We start from the raw sequence: 19,876 nt of genomic DNA, 5'->3' as shown, positions 1-19,876 counted from the left end.
TTCCAAATAAGATAAGGTACTGCAGGTTATGGGATTCATATCGTTTTTGAGGAGGGCATATAATTCAACTTAAACAGACAACTGAAAACAAAATGCTATTATTTGTATTTACATTTATTTAAATGTGATTAAAATTTCTTTTCATGTTTACTGAGCATTTTCATTTTCTGTTAATTGTCTATTCATAGCATTTTTGATTTTTCAATTGGGTTGTAAATATTTATACTTTCAGGGGCTCTCTATAAAGTACAGAAGTTAATCTCTCTTGTACATCATGTGTGTTTAGTATTTCTTCAGTTTGTCATCTGTCTTGACTTCATATATATTTACATATAAATAAAATTCTATGGATCAAATTTCTCTCTTTTTTGCTTAGTTTAGTTTTGCTTTAGGATTTCTAGGTTTCAAGTTTTAATGTGAAATGCCTTTCCCACCTCCAGGTTAATGAATAAAGCCATCTAAACTTTTCAAATTAAGTCTTCCAACCATTTGGAATTTATTTTTATGTTAATGTGTATACCCCTTTTGTGGATAATCATATAAATAGCCAGTTGTCTCAATAACACTTACTGAATAATTTCTCTCTCCTTTTCCCCTCAATTTTAAAGAAATGCCACTTTCTGCTTTGGTCTATTTCTTATTTCCTCTGTAGTAGAAAGTTGTTTGGATTTTTGTAGTTTTGTCTTTTGTTTTAGCATGTGGAAGGGCCACTCTCCCATTAAATTCTTTTTTCTTTAAGATTATTTATTTATTGATTTTGACAGATAGAGACACAGCAAGAGAAGGAACAGGAGCAGGGGGAGTGGGAGTGAGAGAACAGGCTTCCCATGCAGGGAGCCCAGACACGGGGCTTGATCCCAGGACCCTGGGGATCCTGAGCTGAAGGCAGACGCTTAATGACTGAGCCACCCAGATGCCCTAAATTCTTATTCTTAAAACCTTCCAAAAGAATTTTTTTGTCACTTTGTCAAATTATAAAATATACTGCTGGCATTTTATATGATATTTCATTTAATTAAAAAATATGTCCACTAGCATCTTTAAAAATAACAGTTCCCTAGCACACAAATTACGGTCTCTAAATACTGCGTCCTAGTGAAAGAAAGTAGGGGTCCTCGGGGGCATGGCTAATTATAAGATCAAAACAAAAACAAAAACAAAACAAAAAACAAAAACCCCAGAAAAAAAATACGGGGATCCTGGGGCATATTTTCAGAGTAAGTAGCACAGAAAAAAGTAAAGCCTACTAGGGTTGTGTCAAAAGCACTCAAGAGTGAATTTTGAAATGTTTACCACTGGCCAAAGTTAGGATATTCTAAGTATTAAAATGATAATAATTATAATAGATTGGCACATATAACACCACACAACAACTGTAACAACAACAAATTAATTGGTCATCATTGAATGATGCTAAAAACTGAATATTTTTAAAAGTAGAAAATAAAGAGAACAAATCAAGAATTAATCTTGTCTTTCTACATAAACTCTCTTATGGGTGATCAAATAGTAAATGGAAGAAGTTTCTCTTTATAAATATATTCCAGCTAACAAAGAAGGAAAAAGAGAATATCATTGTTTTTCAATACTTAATAAATTAATGCACTTGGACATTACTCATCAACGAAAAGAGAGGCAACCACACGTTATTTGCCTTTTTTTTTTTAAAGATTCTATTTATTTACCTGACAGAAAGATATCACAAGTAGGCAGAGAGGCAGGCAGAGAGAGAGAGGGAAGCAGGCCCCCCGCTGAGCAGAAAGCCCGACGCAGGACTCGATCCCAGGACCCTGAGATCATGACCTGAGCCGAAGGCAGCGGCTTAACCCACTGAGCCACCCAGGCGCCCCCGTTATTTGCCTTTTAATGGAAAAATACATGATCAAAGACAAAGTCATCTTGCTATATTAAAAAAATTGCCTAAATTAGAGCAAACCTCCACATCCAACTAGCAATTTATACTAAATACACAAAAGAGACAAAAATATACAATCCACAAAATTCAGACTGTAGGAAGCCTTGAAGGACAAATGGTTTATTTTTTAAAAACTGCAAATGGCAGACTTTTGGATTCTAATTCAAAGGAGCAAACTGAAAAACAATATAATATTTATGAAGCAATTGCAAATTTGAGCACTGACTAGATTCTTAATAGTAGAGAATTACTTTTAATATTTACATTTGACAATATTATTTTGTGTTTAAATTTTTTTTACAGGTACTTATTGAAATATTTAAGGATAAAAGGATTTATCTCCTATTTGCTTCAAAGTAATATGAGGTTGAGGAATAGGGCAGATAGACATAAACCATGATCAGTCACTCACTGATAATTATTGAATCTGGATGAAGGGCATGGTAATTAACCATCTCTGCCTTATGCATGTTTAAAATTTTCTATAAGAGGGAACCTGGGTGGCTCAGTGGGTTAAGCCTCTGCCTTCAGCTCAGGTCATGATCTCAGGGTCCTGGGATCGAGCCCTGCATGGGGCTCTCTGCTCAGCGGGGAGTCTGCTTCCCTCCCTCTCTCTGCCTGCCTCTCTGCCTACTTGTGATCTCTCTCTCTGTGTCAAATAAATAAATAAAATCTTTTTTAAAAATCCTATGATAAATTTCTTGAGTTTTCCTATCCAAAAAGGTATTGTCTTTTTATTTACTTCAGTATTTTGTTCTAGTCTAAGGAGAGATGGATTAATTGATTGACTGATTTTTAGGAGATATTTAAAGGTTTCTTCTTTTATTCTTAAAAGTACTTCTAAGGATTTTGTTTGCTACTGTAAATGGATGTTTCCTGCCATATTTTTTTTCAAGCTAGCTATTCTTTGCATACAGAAAAGTTATTCTCATACAGTATTATTAAAGGGGCCCTCTATTCAATTCTTACTGTTTCTCAGACATTTTCTGTGTGTGTTTTTAATTTATATAATTTATATAATATATATAATTGTTACAGACTGTGTCTTCACTCTTCCCCACCCCCCAAATCTATGTTGAACCCCAATCCTCAATATAATAGTATTAGAACATGAGACCTTTGAGAGGTGTTTAAATCATGAGGGTAGAATCCTCGTGGGTGGGATTAGTACCCTTATGAAAAGACCCCAGAGATTTCCCTTGTCACTTCCACCCTGTGAAGACACAGAGAGAGGACAGCAGTCTATGAACCAGGAAGCAGGCTTTCACCAGACACTTAACCTGCCAGTGTCCTGGTCTTGGATTTCACAGGCTCCAGAACTGTGAGAAAGACATTTCTGTTGTTTAAGGGCTACCTGGCCTGAATGAAGACAATAATCATATAATTAGAAAATGTTGATAAATTTGTCTTTTTATTTTCCCTAAATTTATACTTTCTGTTGTGTTTTCTTACACAGGCTATTAAGGCCAAAGCAATGTTATATTCTAGTTATAAAGGAGTATTCTTATCTCATTCTCTATTTTACTGGTAATAACTCTAAGTTTGGTACTGATTCGTTATTTGGGACATTTTTTTTTAAGTTTTTTTAAAGATTTTATTTATTTATCTGTCAGAGAGAGAGAGGGAGAGAGAGTGAGCAAGCACAGGCAGACAGAGTGGCAGGCAGAGGCAGAGGGAGAAGCAGGCTCGATGTGGGACTTGATCCCAGGACGCTGGGATCATGACCTGAGCCGAAAGCAGCTGCTTAACCAACTGAGCCACCCAGGCGTCCCTGGGGCATATTTTTGATCATGTAAGAAGCATGTTCATTTGCCTTTAAGTTTTTGTTATGTTTTGCTTTGATTGGAAATAGATTTTTTAAAAACAATGTTTCTTATTATAAACACATGTAATATACATTTCCACTTAAATTCATTTGAAACTTATAGAAAATAACCAGAATATAAGCTATTTTTAAAATAAAGGGCAAACATACTCACCCTTCAAAAGTTCGGAGGTATGATAATAAGGTTCTGTGAAAAAGCAACAACCCTGGTACCAGCATTTTGGTTACAAATCAGGTTTCTTTCCCAATACCTTTACATGAAAAATCTTCATGCAATAAATGTTCAATTCCCAGAAAACAGAAATAGATAGAACCATAACAGTCTAGCACAAGGGGGAAAAAACCTGGTTCAATAAGTGAGATTTGTCCTGTTATGGCATAATTTTATATAGTAGTAATTTTTTATGTTTAAATATTATAGTGTTCCATAGAATCTAACAATGTAACTCAAACTAATTTGTAATTTTAATACACTTATTCTTTTAATGAATGTGCAGAGAACTGGATCAATTCTCCATTCAATGAACTTTTCTTATATAGATGAAGGAAGAGAAAAAACGGTGAGTTAAACAACAAGGACAATATGTCCCCTGAATTAGACTGATATTTAGTAAGATTTTTGTTATTTGGCAATGATTTTCCTAACAGAGCACATTTCTGAAATAATAATGAGAAATATCGGGATATATAATTAGACAATTTTTCACTCCAGCTTCTATTGTTAAAGACTACCTCTAATCACTAAATTGAAGGTGAAGTATAATTTTTTAAGAGAATGAAGACTAATTGAGATCGTAATTTTCTTGACTTCTCTTGGCCTCTATTTTTCTCTCTATAAATAAGGGGGTGGGCCCAGTTGCCCTCTAAGATATTTTCCAGCTACCAACTTCATTTAGTTACCTATTTTAAAAGTCTCTAATAAATAGTTACAACTGTATATTAAAAAAAAGATAATCTGGAAGTTTTAAAAACAGACAATCTGTTTGTATTTATGCATATAATAAAACTTGACCTTAAATCTGTCGTCTGATATATATTTTTTGCCATGTTGCTTCCTTTGTTCATATATTTTTGCCATATGGATTTTTAAACTTTAAATTGTATTTTTTGACACTTTTCTATGGAAAACTGAAAAAAAGTACACATTTAAATTTTGTCCCACTTATTCTTCTCTATAGCCTACTCTTTTATCTATATGTTTTATCATTTTTTAGTCCTTCAGAAAGTTGCCTTCATAGTCTTGAATTACCTATTTAGGTTTCTATGTCTCAAATTCTCCATTCTAAGTATCTATGAACTCCCTGCTAGGAAAAATGAAGAAAACAGTGTATCTACATTTCTTTTCATATCCCGGCCCACACCTTATTTCCCAACTCTCTTGCTGTTCTTTATAACATTAGTATAACCCACATTCTCATCTAAGTATTTCATTGTTCCTTTTATTGTTAAGCAGACAAGAAGAAAGAAGTGATAACAGCTACGACCCAATTTAGATGATTTAGGACAGTTCGGACTTTTGAGCTGATGAGATTTAGAAGAGCTTTTTGGACTTTGAATTGATGCTGTAATAGGATGAGACTTTGCATTGGGATGGACTAAATCTTTGGGAACCAGAGAGCAAATTGTGGTAGGCTTAAGTTCACATTCTAATTCCTGGAACCTGTGAATATGTTATTTTACAAGACAAAATAAACTACAGTTGGGTTTGTTGTTTTTTTTTTAAGTTACAGAGCTTGAGATGGGGAGATTATCTTGGATTGTCTAAGATAGGTGGGTCCAATTTAATCACATGATGTCAGTCTGAGCCTACTGTTGCCGCGTAAGTAGAAAGTTTCTCAACTAAGTAATGTGGGTGGCCTCTAGAAGCTGGGAATGACCTTCAGTTTACAGCTAGTAAAAAAAAAAAAAAAAAAAGAACTTTAATCCTACAATCACAAGGAAAAAAATTCTGCCAGCAACTCCTATATAGCAGGAAACAATTCTCCCCTAGAAACTCCAGAAAAGAATGCAGCCACCTGCTTACTTGATCTAGTCCACTGAGACCCACAACAAATTTCTGATCTTACAGAAATGTAAAATAATAAATTTGTGTTGACTTAAGACACCAAATTTATGGTAATTTGTTAAGGCAGTAAGGGAAAGGTGGAAACTGTTTTAGTTCATTTTATCCTTCCTTATATTAAGAGCATTCCACTCATGTAATCTCTACTTACCTATTGACCATATCAGGATCCAACTGATGGATCCTGATATGGAGGAAACAGTGGGTGGTAGGGATAATAGACAGTGATTAAGAAGACGGAATGGGTGGTAGGGATAATAGACAGCGATGACCAGTGCCTGCCACAGATAACTAGTTCCCCTGATTTGGTTTATGTCTCTAGTCCTACCTCTCAGACTTTCCCCTCATGCTTTATGATCCAGCACTTCTAATCTATGAGATTATCTTCAGTTTCTATGCTCTTGGTAATTCAGTTCCCCCTTTCTGGAATACCTTTAGCCAGTTGCTTCATATTATCCTATTAACCCATCTCCTGGCTCCCTTTCACTCCCCTACTTCTTAATGCATATTCTTCCACTAAGTCTTCTTGACTTTAAGATTACATTACAGTGTTCATTCAGTTCTGCGTCTGCCCTTTATCCATACACAATTATGCTTTTGTTAAACCTAAAACTAGCCAGTTATTTCACTAGCAGAACGAGTTTATTTGGGAATAGCAGAGGAATTACAATTTAGGACAAGCAAACTATAGTGAATCATAGGCAAGTCCAGAGAAGCAGATGAGAGAGGTTTATTTCTACGGAGGACAGGACAAAACTGTGAAGGACTTTCCTGAACAAAAGCGCATTGGAGTGGAGTGAGAGTTTGAACTTTAAAAAAAAATTTTTTTAAACAATTTTATTTGAGAGAGTGAGAGAGTGCGTGAGTGCTGAAACGTGAGTGTGGAGTGGGCTGCAGACTGGGGGAGAGGCAGAGAGAGAAGCAGAGGTAGAGGCAGAAGCAGACTCCCCACTACAGACCAGGGAGCCCAAGGTGGGGTGAGGGGGTTCCATCCTATGACTCCAGGATCATGACGGGAGCCTGAACCAAAGGCAGATCTCAACTGACTGAACCACTCAGGTGTCCCTAAAGTTTGAACTTCTCATTGGCTATTCCTATTGCTGGGCAAGGAGAAAAGTTTACTGGGGCAGTAAATTAAGCCTCTTCCTACTGAGGATGCAAGGTATGGCCTCCCCATCCCCCGCCACATGCAATTGACAACTCATGGTAGTCCCAGAGAGCTCCCCCTTCAAGGCTTCTCCTGCTCCATTTGAGATGCTATTTCCTTTATTTTCACAGTATACACCATAATAAATTATGTCTGTGTTTACCTTCTGTCTCTCCCTCTGACTGTTACCAGTGGCTACCGCTATGGTCAAATGTTTGTTAATATGATCATTATACCTAATAATATTCATGACTTGAGTGTTTGAATTATGTGTTCTTCATAAAGAAATTATACAGAACAGTACTCACTATAGACCTACACACACTTTTCATAGTTTCCATTATGAAAGTTGTTTTAAATGTACAAAGTGGAGAGATTATAATTAATCCTCATTAACTATACTTCAACTTCAATAACCATCAATATTTTCATATACATTTTAAAATCAGAAAGCCAGTAGTATATATCCCAGCAGTAGGACCTATTGTCAACAGGGATTGTTTGACTTACATCTAAAATGAAGAAACATATTTCAATTTTCCAGGATTATAGTGCTGGGGAACTTTAACAGCAATGACAGAAAAAACACTCTCAAAAAGAACCATGAAGTACTACCAGTGACCAAGAAGAAAAACAAAAAGGGTCTCGTACAGACTAGAATCTGAAAAACAAGTGTCCTGGATGGCCATCACATGCTACAGGACTTGTCCATGAAAGCCATTCTTGCCAATTATGACTTAATTCAAAAGAAAGCTCAAGTATTTTGTTTTCGGCTGTTTACAAGAGCCGACTTCAATTGAGAAAACGCATCCCTGCTCTCTTGGATAAATGACATTTGCTGAAGATTGCTTGAATTCATTTATCCCAAAACAAAAGCAGAGGGCTGATGATATCATTAGAAGTTAACAGGGCTGTCCCTCCAGCCTTCCTCCGCACCCGCACTGCGGTAGGGGCTCTTGTAGGAAGGCTGGAAGGGTGTGCGGTATTTAGAGGAACCTCATCCAGAACCCATCCAGATCCCAAGCAAAGGAGCTTTCTTTAAAAGGTAGAAAGAACGAAAAGACAAAGGCTTCAACCTAGGCCTGGGATAGGAACACGGCTTAACAAAGCAAGCACCTAAGGCGCCTCACTCTCCCTACCTCGAATGGGCGCGCGGGGGGGGCGGGGGGGGGGGGAGGGAGGCCTGAACTACACTTCCCAGAATGCAAAGCAGTGGGGCGGTGCTAAAGAAATGGTGTGTTTTTACCTTAACGTGGCTCCAGGAGCTTCGGGTTTGATTATAAACTGCAGTCTCTCCTCTTGGCTCTCCTCAACCTCAGCCTAATTGGCTCCGTAGTAGTGGCGTGGGAGGGCGCTCAGACGTCACTGGCAGCGGTTGGGACGGTAAATGAAGTCCCATCTCTGGTCAGAGTCATACCTTCTCTAACTATGTTGGAGCGAGAGAACTACATTACCCAGTAAGCCTCGGGGCTGGGAGACGGCGTGGGGGTGGCACCTCACGTCTGGTACAGTCATCCCAAGCCTCTTCGGCGGGACTGTGATGGCTGGAGAGATGACGATCTTAGGTCAGTGACCAGGGATTCCTTGTGGTTGTTGTGGGCACCGGAACAGTTTGGGGAGGCCGGGATGGGCGTGGGTGGTTGTCACCTCCTGGATCCAATTGGCGCAGTGGGAAGGACTCCGGAAAGGTGACTTAAAGGCGGTTTTTGGTTCTTCGGGGCGCCGGCTTGTGGGTCGCGTCCACAAACGGTCTGGGCCAGAGTAGGCCATGTAGGGCCGGCAGCGACCCTCTGCGTACATACCAGGGACATCGGGCCTCGGGAAGGGTTCTTTTCGAAAGAACGTTGATTTTTGAATCGTTGGTTGAATTTGGGCCTTTTGGAGGCTGCAAGAACGTGCGTCTCCAGGACCCCTTTGTAGAGGAAGGGGGAGGAGCAGTACCGGCGGCCTGAGCTGTAGATGCAGGGGATGCTGCATTTTGAGAGAACCAGGCCTCTTGGAGGTGTAGTCTGATGCACTCTCCGCCAATCTGGGTTAGTAATCAACCCTCCCCGAGCGAGAAGATAATGGAATGTTTCTGACGTTTTCCATGTAGGAGCTAGAGGAAAGTGGGGTTGGCACTTGATTTTTCTTTATTTCTTTTCTTTTCTTTTTTTTTTTTAAGTAATATGTTGATGAAGATGAGCTCACAATTAGTAAAACAGACTCCTGCCAATTGACGTTTTGGGTCGTATGTAACACGCATGGACATAGTCTCCTGAAACCAAATAACAGATTAGTTGTAAATTCGAAGTGTCATCTTCCTTCATCCCTGATGTTTACAATCTGCGTGGCGTTTTTTCATATTTGTGTTTCTTTAAATCATTATTTGTTGAGCATCTGCTATGTCCTAGGAGCCATTCCTAGTGCAAGGGATACAACAGAGAATAAAACCTGCCTTCAGGGAGCTTTATGTTGCATTTAGGGTTAGACATTTATGGTTCTCCTTCCTTAAATGTTAACTTCTGCAAGAAGTATTTACTTAATTGGTATTTAAATACAGAAAAAGTTAATTGTGTTCTGTTGTAAAGTAGCAGTTTCATATTTAAACAACTTTCAAAATAATTTTCCCAATTTATGCAGTTCATCCTTTTGAAAGGAAAAAGAACATGAGGGGATGAGAAGTTTTAGCCCTTCAATAACAGAGTTTTTGCTGTCGAAATTCTAATAATGGAGTTTCTTTTTAATAATGATAAAGCTGTCTATAAACCTATGAGATCTAAATATTAATTGATCAAGAAATTGAATTATATCTATATTACATTTATCTAGTTTTTGGTAGAGATACATGGCTTTTCCTGTCAGCATCAGCACAATTATTTATGTTTTTACTTTATCTTCACCCATAGGTGAAGTACACAGACATACAACTACAGAGTTTTCTGTTTCTGTTTTTTTGGTTGTTCCTTCATTTTAACTGTATTATAGTCATTTTGCATTATGAAAAACTTGATGTCTGAGAGAAATGTTATCTATAGTATTATAAAAGAAAGTATTTTGAGAGTGCATTAGTCTTGTTTCAAAGAGTGATATTAAAGAGACTTTGCTGTGTAATTTAGCATATTGTACTAGTTTAATAAAACATATATTTTAATTTGCCTATATTTCAGGATCAGCTGTTTTGACTCTCCTGTTGGCTGGCTATTTGGCACAACAGTATTTACCATTGCCTACTCCTAAAGTGATTGGCATTGACCTTGGTACCACCTACTGTTCTGTTGGGGTGTTTTTTCCTGGTACGGGAAAAGTAAAGGTCATTCCAGATGAAAATGGGCATATCAGTATACCCAGCATGGTGTCCTTTACTGACAGCGATGTATATGTGGGTTATGAAAGCTTAGAGCTGGCAGATTCAAATCCTCAGAACACAATATATGATGCCAAGAGATTCATAGGCAAGATTTTTACCCCAGAAGAGCTGGAGGCTGAAGTTGGCAGATACCCATTTAAGGTAAGTGATTAAGCTAAAATCTATTGTAATTTTAGTTCAGCATACTGTTTCAGTTGATGCCTTGGCCTCAAGTTACAAAACATTCGGTTTCAATTTACTTAATCTGCATGGAAGCTACATTATAACAAGCAGTCCTACAGCAATTCCAGGATAAGTTAATTCATAGGCTGCACAGTGCTACTATGTTCTTGCTCTGCCATTTTCAGAATATCTTCTCTCAAAATATCTGCTTAGCTCTTTTTTCACTGTAGCAAGAAAGCTGATGAAACCCCATGAAATATGGTTGGATGGAGGGATGATGGATGTCGGCTTGCCTGCCTGCTTAGCTATTCCGTTGTAGCAAGAAGGCTAATGAAGCCCCATGTACTATGGATGGATGGTGGATGGATGGATGGATGGACAGATAGATGGATGGCTAGATAGGTGGATAGATGCTCTCTGTGTTAGGATAATCATATTTATATACTTGAAAAGAGATCATAGAGTCTTGCGATTTTATGACTTGTTTGAAACTCAACAATACAACATGGTTCCTTAGAATGATATTTGGAGTTTTCTAAGTTTCTAAGTGTTGTGATTTTTGTTGTTTATGTTTCATGTGGGATCTGATAGGATAGTGTCTTTCGGGCCTCATTTTCATAGTATCTGTAGCTTGTTTCTATTTTTCCCTGATAGGTTGGTAGATGGTCAAGTTTTCATCATTGAAACCTAATTATGTAGTCTAAAATGATGGGGGTAAAATTCTTATAATTTCTTAGAAGACTAATTCCCTTTACTCTTGATATGAATAGTCTTGGTGAAAGTAGGATAGTATGCTTTAGAATTAACCTAGTTTTTAAATGCACAACCATATTAGCAGGGATAATGACCTAATACATGTTTTCATGGAAATATGAATGTAAGTGATATTTCTTTTTTTTTTTAATTCTTAATTTTTTTTATTTTTTTATTAACATATAATGTATTATTAGCCCCAGGGGTACAGGTCTGTGAATCACCAGGTTTACATACTTCACACAGCACTCACCATAGCACATACTTTCCCCAGTGTCCATAACCCCACCACCCTCTCCCTCCCCTCCCCCACCCCCAGTAACCCTCAGTTTGTTTCATGAGATTAAGAGTCTCTCATGGTTTGTCTCCCTCCCGATCCCATCTTGTTTCATTTCTTCTTTTCCTACCCCCCGAGTCCCCCACGTAGCATCTCAACTTCCTCAAGTGATACTTGATTCTTGAATAAGAACATAATGAAGTACTAAAATTATTCTTGTTAATATGCTCCACAGCATTTTTTCAGGTATCTATTATTTTCGGGAACAAGTTAACTAAAAACAAAAAAGATCCTAAGTCAAATACATGATCCAGCAACTCTTATTCCTTATATATTTCATCTTTTTTTCTTTTATTCATTTAACAGATATATATAAAGAATCTTCTGTGTTGCATTCATATGCTTGGTAATGGATTATGACCATTCTGCTGTTACTGTAGATTTCACTTTATAGATTTTTAAAGTATAGCTTTTAATAACTTTTTAATAACTTCTAATCTTAGTAAATGATAGATTACAAATAAATGACCTTATAAAGTTAAGTTTTTCTTGAGTAAGTCCAGTGTGTATGTATGTATTTAAGTATATGTGTGTATGTGTATATGTATGATTTTACTTTTCTTTTCTTTTCTTTTTTGGCAAATCCTATTCACAGGTTTTAAACAAAAACGGAATGGTTGAGTTTTCTGTGACAAGTAATGAGACCATCACCGTTTCCCCAGAATACGTTGGCTCTAGATTACTGTTGAAGTTAAAGGAAATGGCAGAGGAATATCTTGGCATGCCAGTTGCCAATGCTGTTATTTCTGTACCAGCAGAATTCGATCTAAAACAGCGAAATTCAACAATTGAAGCTGCTAACCTTGCAGGTAATATCACCCTTGCTTGAGCTGTATTTTTCTCAAAATGTTCTTAGGTTGAAAATCTTCGTAGGTGTATCACTTTGAAAACCACCTAACTAGGCACATAAATAAACCCAAAGCGGGTAAATTAGGTGGATTTTGATATGTTTGCGAACAAAAATTAAGAAAATTCTATAGCACAATGAAAGTTGCAACATACTATGACAATAGCCAGTCAGGTAGGCCTCTAACAAAGGCTGAGAACATGGGTGCATGTTAGCAATGAGGAATTTTTTTTTTCTACAAACTTTCTTTAATGTTAAGATGACTAAAATATTTTTTTGAAAATCTGAGGTAGAAGAGAACTCATTTGAAACCATTCATTAAATATTGAGTGCCTCAGTAAATGAAACAAATAAATCTCTGTTCTCACGGAACTTATATTCCACTGGAGGGAAACAGAAAGTCTGTATTAAAGATAAGTATATTCTGGGGTTTCCCGCTCTTAGCATTATTGACATTTTGGGCTAGATAATTCTGTGTTGTGGGCAACTGTCCTGTACATTTTAGGTCAGTTAGCTCACTCCTAACCTCTGCTCATTAGGTGCTAGCAGCCCTCTCCTCTCCAAGTAGTGACAACCTTTTGTCTTCAAATGCTATCAGATATTCACTGAGGGGCAAAATTCCTGAGGGGCAAAATTGCCCTGGTTGAAAACCCTGATAGAACGTCTATCAGAAAGTAACATGCTATGGAAGAAAAAAAAGAACAGAACAGGAAGAGGATTGCTGGTGGTGATCAGGAAGTGGGGAAACTTGCAGGTTTTAGAGTGGTCGGGTAGGCCTCATTGAGAAAGGAACATTTAAGCATATTTGAAGGAGACGAGGTTGTTAGCCAAGCTGATGTATAGGGGAAGGATGTTGCAGGGGAGAGAACAGTCAGCGTAGCAGCCATAAAATGGGAATTTGCTAGTGCTTATGAAGATGGGATGTCAGTCAGTGTGACCAGAACGGAGTGAGGGATGAAGTCAGAGAGCTAAGGGAAAAGGTACGAAAGATTTTTAAATAAATTCTTCAGAATTGGAATAGTTTTTATGGCTCCTGATACAGAAATGCCATATTACTTTCCAAACCACTCATGACATGTGGCAGTTGGTTAAAGTGGGAAGTTTGTGCAAGGAAATCTGATCTTTTTTTGCCTAAACTTTCACTGTTTCGCATTACCTTCAAGATCAGATTTGCTATAGATTTCAGATTTACATTTGAGGGTCTTAAATTTTAAGTCCTTTTTTAAGAGTCATTGTACTGATTGGAACACTATATGGTCTATGGTATGAGTGGGAGGGGTAGAAAGGAATAAATCTACATCTATTTTTTTTTATAATCTCTTCTGTTTACTTACCTGCTTTTTTTTCAAAGTCACTTTAAAAAGAAGAGCATAGTAAGCTTATTTCATTTCCACAGCAATTTATTATAGTGCATAATGATTAAAGTTTTATTACTCTTATATTCCTAAGTAAGATAATGAAAATTAAAAGGGGCTAGGATTTTTTAAATTAAATATTAAATAGTACAGAACATAATGACATATTCCACTAAATCTGGGCTTTTCTTACATTAATAATTTTTAAGATGATTTTAATGATTCCATGTAGAACAACCAATATTTATCATTCTCATTTCGCTATTTTTGATGGGTTTGTGACTGCTCACATTGTTACTCAGTGAAGTCCTTATCACATAAAACACACTAACGTAGTATGAAGTTGAGTGGGAAGGAATTTTGATCATGCTGTCCTCTGATGACTTGTTCTTCTTTCCAACCAATCTTACAGGACTGAAGATCTTGAGGGTAATAAATGAACCCACAGCAGCAGCTATGGCCTATGGCCTCCACAAGGCTGATGTCTTTCATGTCTTGGTAATAGATTTGGGCGGAGGAACTCTAGATGTGTCATTGCTGAATAAACAAGGAGGAATGTTTCTAACCCGAGCAATGTCTGGTAAGAAAAATACATGGAGACTGAAAGAGGTTCAGACAGTGCTTTCCTTATTAGCATACCTAACGTATTGATTTAAAACTTTTTTCAGGGGGCACCTGGGTGGCTCAGTTGGTCAAGCGTCCAACTCTTGGTTTAGACTCAAGACACGATCTCAGGATTATGAGATCGAGCCGAGCTCCGCCTGAGGCGCTGCATTTGGTGTGGATTTGCTTGAGATTCTTTACCCCTCTGTTCTTCCCCTTGCTTGCACGTGCGCACGCTTGCTCTCTCCAAAATAAATCAATAGGAATTAAAAAAACAAGATTTTTTTTCACTATACTTGGACTTCATTTTGGTAGTCTGTAATGTGATTTTATAACCACCATTTATAGATATATAATAACAACAAAAAGTGAAGTCTAAAAAAAAATGAGCACCCTATCAAGCAAATAAACACATTGCCAGTTGTAGCTCACTGAGCCAGTAGGACGTCATAGCTGTGGTGAAGGGAACAGAAAGCAAGAAAAATCCTTCAAGTATTTACCCTAAAGATACAAATGTAGTGATCTGAAGGGGCACGCGCACCCAAATGTTTATAGTAGCAATGTCCACAATAGCCAAACTATGGAAAGAACCTAGATGTCCATCAACAAATGAATGAATAAAGATGTGGTTTATATATAAACACAATGGAATACTATGCAGCCATCAAAAGAAATGAAATCTTGAATTTGCAGCAATGTGGATGGAACTAGAGGGTATTATGCTGAGTGAAATAAGTCAGTCAGAGAAAGACAATTATCATATAATCTCTCTGATATGAGGAATTTGAGAGGCAGGGCAGGGGGTCATGGGGGGTAGGGAAGGAAAAAATGAAACAAGATGGAATTGGGAGGGAGACAAACCATAAGAGACTCTTAATCTCACAAAACAAACTGAGGTTGGCTGGGTTATGGACATTGGGGAAGGTATGTGCTATGGTGAGTGCTGTGAAATGTGTAAGCCTGATGATTTCACAGACCTGTACTCCTGGGGCAAATAATACATTATATGTTAATTAAAAAAATGCTGTTTTTCTGTAAAGAAAAATCCTTTAAAATGAAGAATGATCAGTTTATTTCATTTGATAACATGTTTTACAAAATAGGATTAGGAAATCTAATAATGTATTCTCTAGGAAATTACTAGGATTTTGTATTCTAAATCTTTTAAGTTTTTTTGTTTTTGGTTTTGTTTTTTTAATTTCAAGAAGGAGGCTGTTTGAAAAGTGAAGCTGTAAGTTATAGGTTGTCTAACTTTAACATTTTTCTTTTTTCTACCTGGACTCTTTAGAAGCAGGTTGTTCAATGCCAGGGATTTGTATTAACATTAATCTTTTGCTTTTAAATCTCTCTCTCTCTCTTTTTTTTTAAATTTTAGCTTTTTTTTTTTTTAAGATTTTATTTATTTATTTGACAGACAGAGATCACAAGTAGGCAGAGAGGCAGGCAGAGAGAGAGGGGGAAGCAGGCTTCCTGCTGAGCAGAGAGCCTGATGCGGGGCTCGATCCCAGGACCCTGAGATCATGACCTGAGCTGAAGGCAGAGGCTTAACCCACTGAGCCACCCAGGTGCCCCTTAAATTTTAGCTCTTAAGCAAGCGAAAGGATTGAAAGAAAAAGATAAAATGGCTACTGTTACTTTTTAATTATGAAGACTTTTTTTTCTCTTGAGAGTAATAACATTCAGTGTTTTTAAATTGCTATTAAAAGCTAATCTTTTGTCAACTTTTATCTTCAGAAAAATTATTTGATATCATTAAGTGATATTTCCTTTTTTATTAAAAATTTTTAACCAAAAGAAAAAAAATTTTTAACCAGATAGCCACTGTTTTTAAATAATATACATTAGAGTTAAAATTATTTTAATCCAATTATTTTACATCAGTCTTTGTGTGAATAAAATCTAAATAGTTAAGTACGTTAAGCAAGAGATTTGTTATTCCCGGTATATTGTTTTCATACATACTACATACATACTACATGTACTTCATACATACTTTTATACATACTACACAGACACTATATATATACACTCATGTACACATACAAATATGTAAGTATAACATATGCCTTTTTATTTCTAACTTAGGAAACAATAAACTTGGAGGACAGGACTTCAATCAAAGACTTCTTCAGTATTTATACAAACAGATCTATCAAACATACGGCTTTCTACCCTCTAGGAAAGAGGAAATTCACAGATTAAGACAAGCTGTGGAAATGGTCAAATTAAATCTGACTCTTCATCAGTCTGCTCAGTTGTCAGTATTACTAACAGTGGAGGAAAAGGACAAGAAGGAGCCTCAGAGTAGTGACACTGACCTGCCAAAGGACAGATTTTCTCCCGCTGATGGCCACCATGTGAACAGTGTGGTTGGAGCTGGGCTTTCTGAAAAGAAAAGTGGAGAAAGTCAGGTGTTATTTGAAACAGAAATATCACGGAACCTCTTTGACACCCTTAATGAAGATCTCTTCCAGAAAATACTTGTACCCATTCAGCAAGTATTAAAAGAAGGCCACCTGGAGAAGACTGAGATTGATGAGGTGGTATTGGTTGGGGGTTCTACTCGTATTCCTCGAATCCGCCAGGTCATTCAGGAGTTCTTTGGAAAGGATCCCAACACTTCTGTAGACCCTGACCTGGCAGTGGTGACAGGAGTGGCTATCCAAGCAGGGATTGATGGGGGCTCCTGGCCTCTCCAAGTCAGTGCTTTAGAAATTCCCAATAAGCATTTACAAAAGACCAACTTCAACTGAATTATGGAGGGATGATTATTTGTGGTTGTCTGATGAGCGCTTCCTCTTTATCAGACCATCTCCTCCAATAAAGAAAAGTCTCTCAAATATCTCACAAATTTACCTGAAAGGTAGCATTTAGATACACAGAATTTTACATAACATTGGATTTTAGGATTAAATGTGACCAGATTGAGCCTACGTGATTTTGGAGAGATCTCAGTCCAACAAATACTTTCCACGTGATAGAGTTGAAGTAAAAATGTTGCAGGAGCATGGGTGGTTTTGTTTTCTGGATTCTGTAAGTAGATAACCACGTGCACTTAAAATGACATTCTGTAAACATTGGCTAGTGCCAATATTACGATTCCCAGTTCTTACTAAATTGTATTAGCAGGAGCTGGAAATTGATTTACTTGGATATCACATGTAACTTAGTTTGAACTATACTTGAACGACAGTATTGGTGACAGGATTTTACATTGGCTGGGAGAGAGCAGTATTAGGAATATAAGCTGCATATATAATGTTCAGTAACTGCCATATTATGTAATAAATTTACTTTCACAAATTCCATTACGTGTCCTATTTACATAACCTGCATTCTTCAGATTTTTAAATTATTTATTGTATCAACTTTCTTTCTAAAACAGCTACAGATTTATTCAGGTGTTTCAATACCAGGCAGTAAATGTAACCAACGTATATTCCAGTTCTTCCATTGCCATCATCATCATTCTCTGCTTGGATTTCCATGATTTTGCCTGATTAAACACAGTTGGGAATTATTTATTTCATTTTACACATGTCTTAATGTCACAATAAAGCCATCATTACTATCTCTTCTTTGTTACCCAAGACCTTTGCAGACATTGATAAGTACCAGTAATTAGCCACAGTATTTATGTTTTTGTTTCTTTGTTTATTTTCAGTAAGCCCGGGAGCATGTAGCTTGCATTTGAACTATCCAATCATACTTGATTCAGTTTTTACTGAGGTTTTTTTCCGTATATTAGTTTTAAATGAGGAAAACATGCTCACTTGTAAAATCTTTATTGTTTCCCACTGTCGTTTTTACAGTAGTCACAGTTGGACTGTTTTTAGCCTTAAGGTTAGTATGTGATGTGAGTGAGAAAAAAAAATAAACATTGAAAGTAATGTGGCAATATAATGTGGAGGGCAATGTGGAAAAATTTCTACAAATCAGCATTTGTAGCAGTTTTGTTTTGATTTTGTTTCCTTTTAGAAATGCTACAGGGACCAAGAAAGAAAATGTAGCAAGTAGTTATATTTCTGTGATGCCCAAAGTTGAAGGTTTTTTTTTTCCTTAATGCATGCTTCATACTAATATTCAAAGATTATACTCTGGTCAACATGTTTGTTAATGTAAGAAGTATGTCTGCTTTATCTGTTGTTGAATTTAAAGGTTATTCAATTTCCAATCACCAAAAAAGAGAACTAAGTAGACATTTCAGCAACATGGAACATTTCAGCTTCTCACAGTAAAAAGCTTAATGTTAATATTTTTTGCAGATCTAAAAAAAAAATTGTAAGCGATGAGATTGCTGTTAAAACACAATTTCAATCACATAGTTTTGTGTACAGATTGTCTAGTAAGTAGATAGAAAAGTAAAAAATGTTTGTTGACATGTTTTATTTTAGAACTAACGGAGAAATGCCAAAGATGAATCCTTCACTGCATTATGAAAATATTCAAGTGTTCTCTTGGACTTGATATGAATCTTTAATAGATTTTAAAATTGGAAAATATCTTTTTGCTTAGGTCTTAAGAGAAAAGTGTTCAATCTATCAAAATCTCCGCATATATTATCAGCTTTAACCTAAAGCATTTTAACATTTTTTTAAAAAATCTTGACTCTCTCAAATACATGAGATAGTTCAGGAAGATCTGTTACCACTTTTTAGTGGAAACAATTTGCAAAACAGGGCAGCTAATCTCATACTAATGTTAGAATTTAAATAATTTGATCGTGTCCAAAAAAGAGAATGGCAGTGCTGGAATTTGGGGGCAAGAGTTTAGCATATTCTCTAGTATAGTTACGCCTTTAACAGTGTCTATCTTCAATCATATTTTAGGGGCCTCTGTAGAAATGGTCTTGAAATCAATGTAGTTTATTTATTTAAAAGATCAAAATGCATCCCAAAAGGGATCATTTATGCCTAATAACCTTGACATTTTTCGTAAAACAATACGTTTTGGCTGTACATGTAACTAGTGTTTTTTGAAGTGCATTAACTTTTTAAATATTAACTGTTGTATGAGTAGAATATGTGAATGAGTAATTTATTTTGTATCAGGAATGTTTCGGTACTGTGTTTTCACTCCAACCACTGACTTAACAGATGCTACTGTGTATAACATGTACTGAAATTTATATAGTTATTGTGCATAACAGATTGTGCCTCTTAAATTTGTGTGTATACAGGTAATTCACATTTGAATGTAAATAAATACCACTTTGCAGTTTGTTTTTTAAACTGTGTACTTTCTTTTCCATTCACGGCTAGGCCAGAGTACATTTTTGAGGTTTGTAAGTGAAAAGGGAAGCAGGGCCGGCTGATGGGCCACTCATGGCACGTGAGTTCTGTGGCTCTTGCCCTCTCCCCTGCGTCCTGACGCTGGGGTTGCTTATGTCCTTTTCCACTTATTTTCCTAATTTAGAGGTGACAGTTCCTGCATCATAGAAGCAGTAGTTCCAGAATTCTGACTACCAATTCATGACCTTTGACTATAATGGAACAAAGACCTAAATTAATCTATAGTTAGT

The 19,876-nt window shown here is 36.6% G+C and overlaps 1 protein-coding gene across 1 annotated transcript; it reads left to right on the top strand.

The window, feature by feature from the left end:
* Nucleotides 1-8,445: 8,445 nt before the first annotated feature.
* HSPA13 (heat shock protein family A (Hsp70) member 13) lies at nt 8,446-19,586 on the top strand. Its single transcript, XM_046002295.1, has 5 exons — nt 8,446-8,514; nt 10,099-10,439; nt 12,146-12,359; nt 14,165-14,332; nt 16,441-19,586. Exons 1-5 carry the CDS (start codon nt 8,490-8,492, stop codon nt 17,106-17,108), a joined length of 1,416 nt encoding a protein of 471 aa, XP_045858251.1. The 5' UTR covers nt 8,446-8,489; the 3' UTR covers nt 17,109-19,586.
* The last annotated feature ends 290 nt before the right edge of the window (nt 19,587-19,876 follow it).

Source organism: Meles meles, chromosome 4 (genome assembly GCF_922984935.1).
Source record: "Meles meles chromosome 4, mMelMel3.1 paternal haplotype, whole genome shotgun sequence".
NCBI classification, from domain to species: Eukaryota; Metazoa; Chordata; class Mammalia; order Carnivora; family Mustelidae; genus Meles; species Meles meles.
Note: the sequence above shows the minus strand (reverse complement) of the source record. Positions and strands in the feature narration are given on the sequence as shown.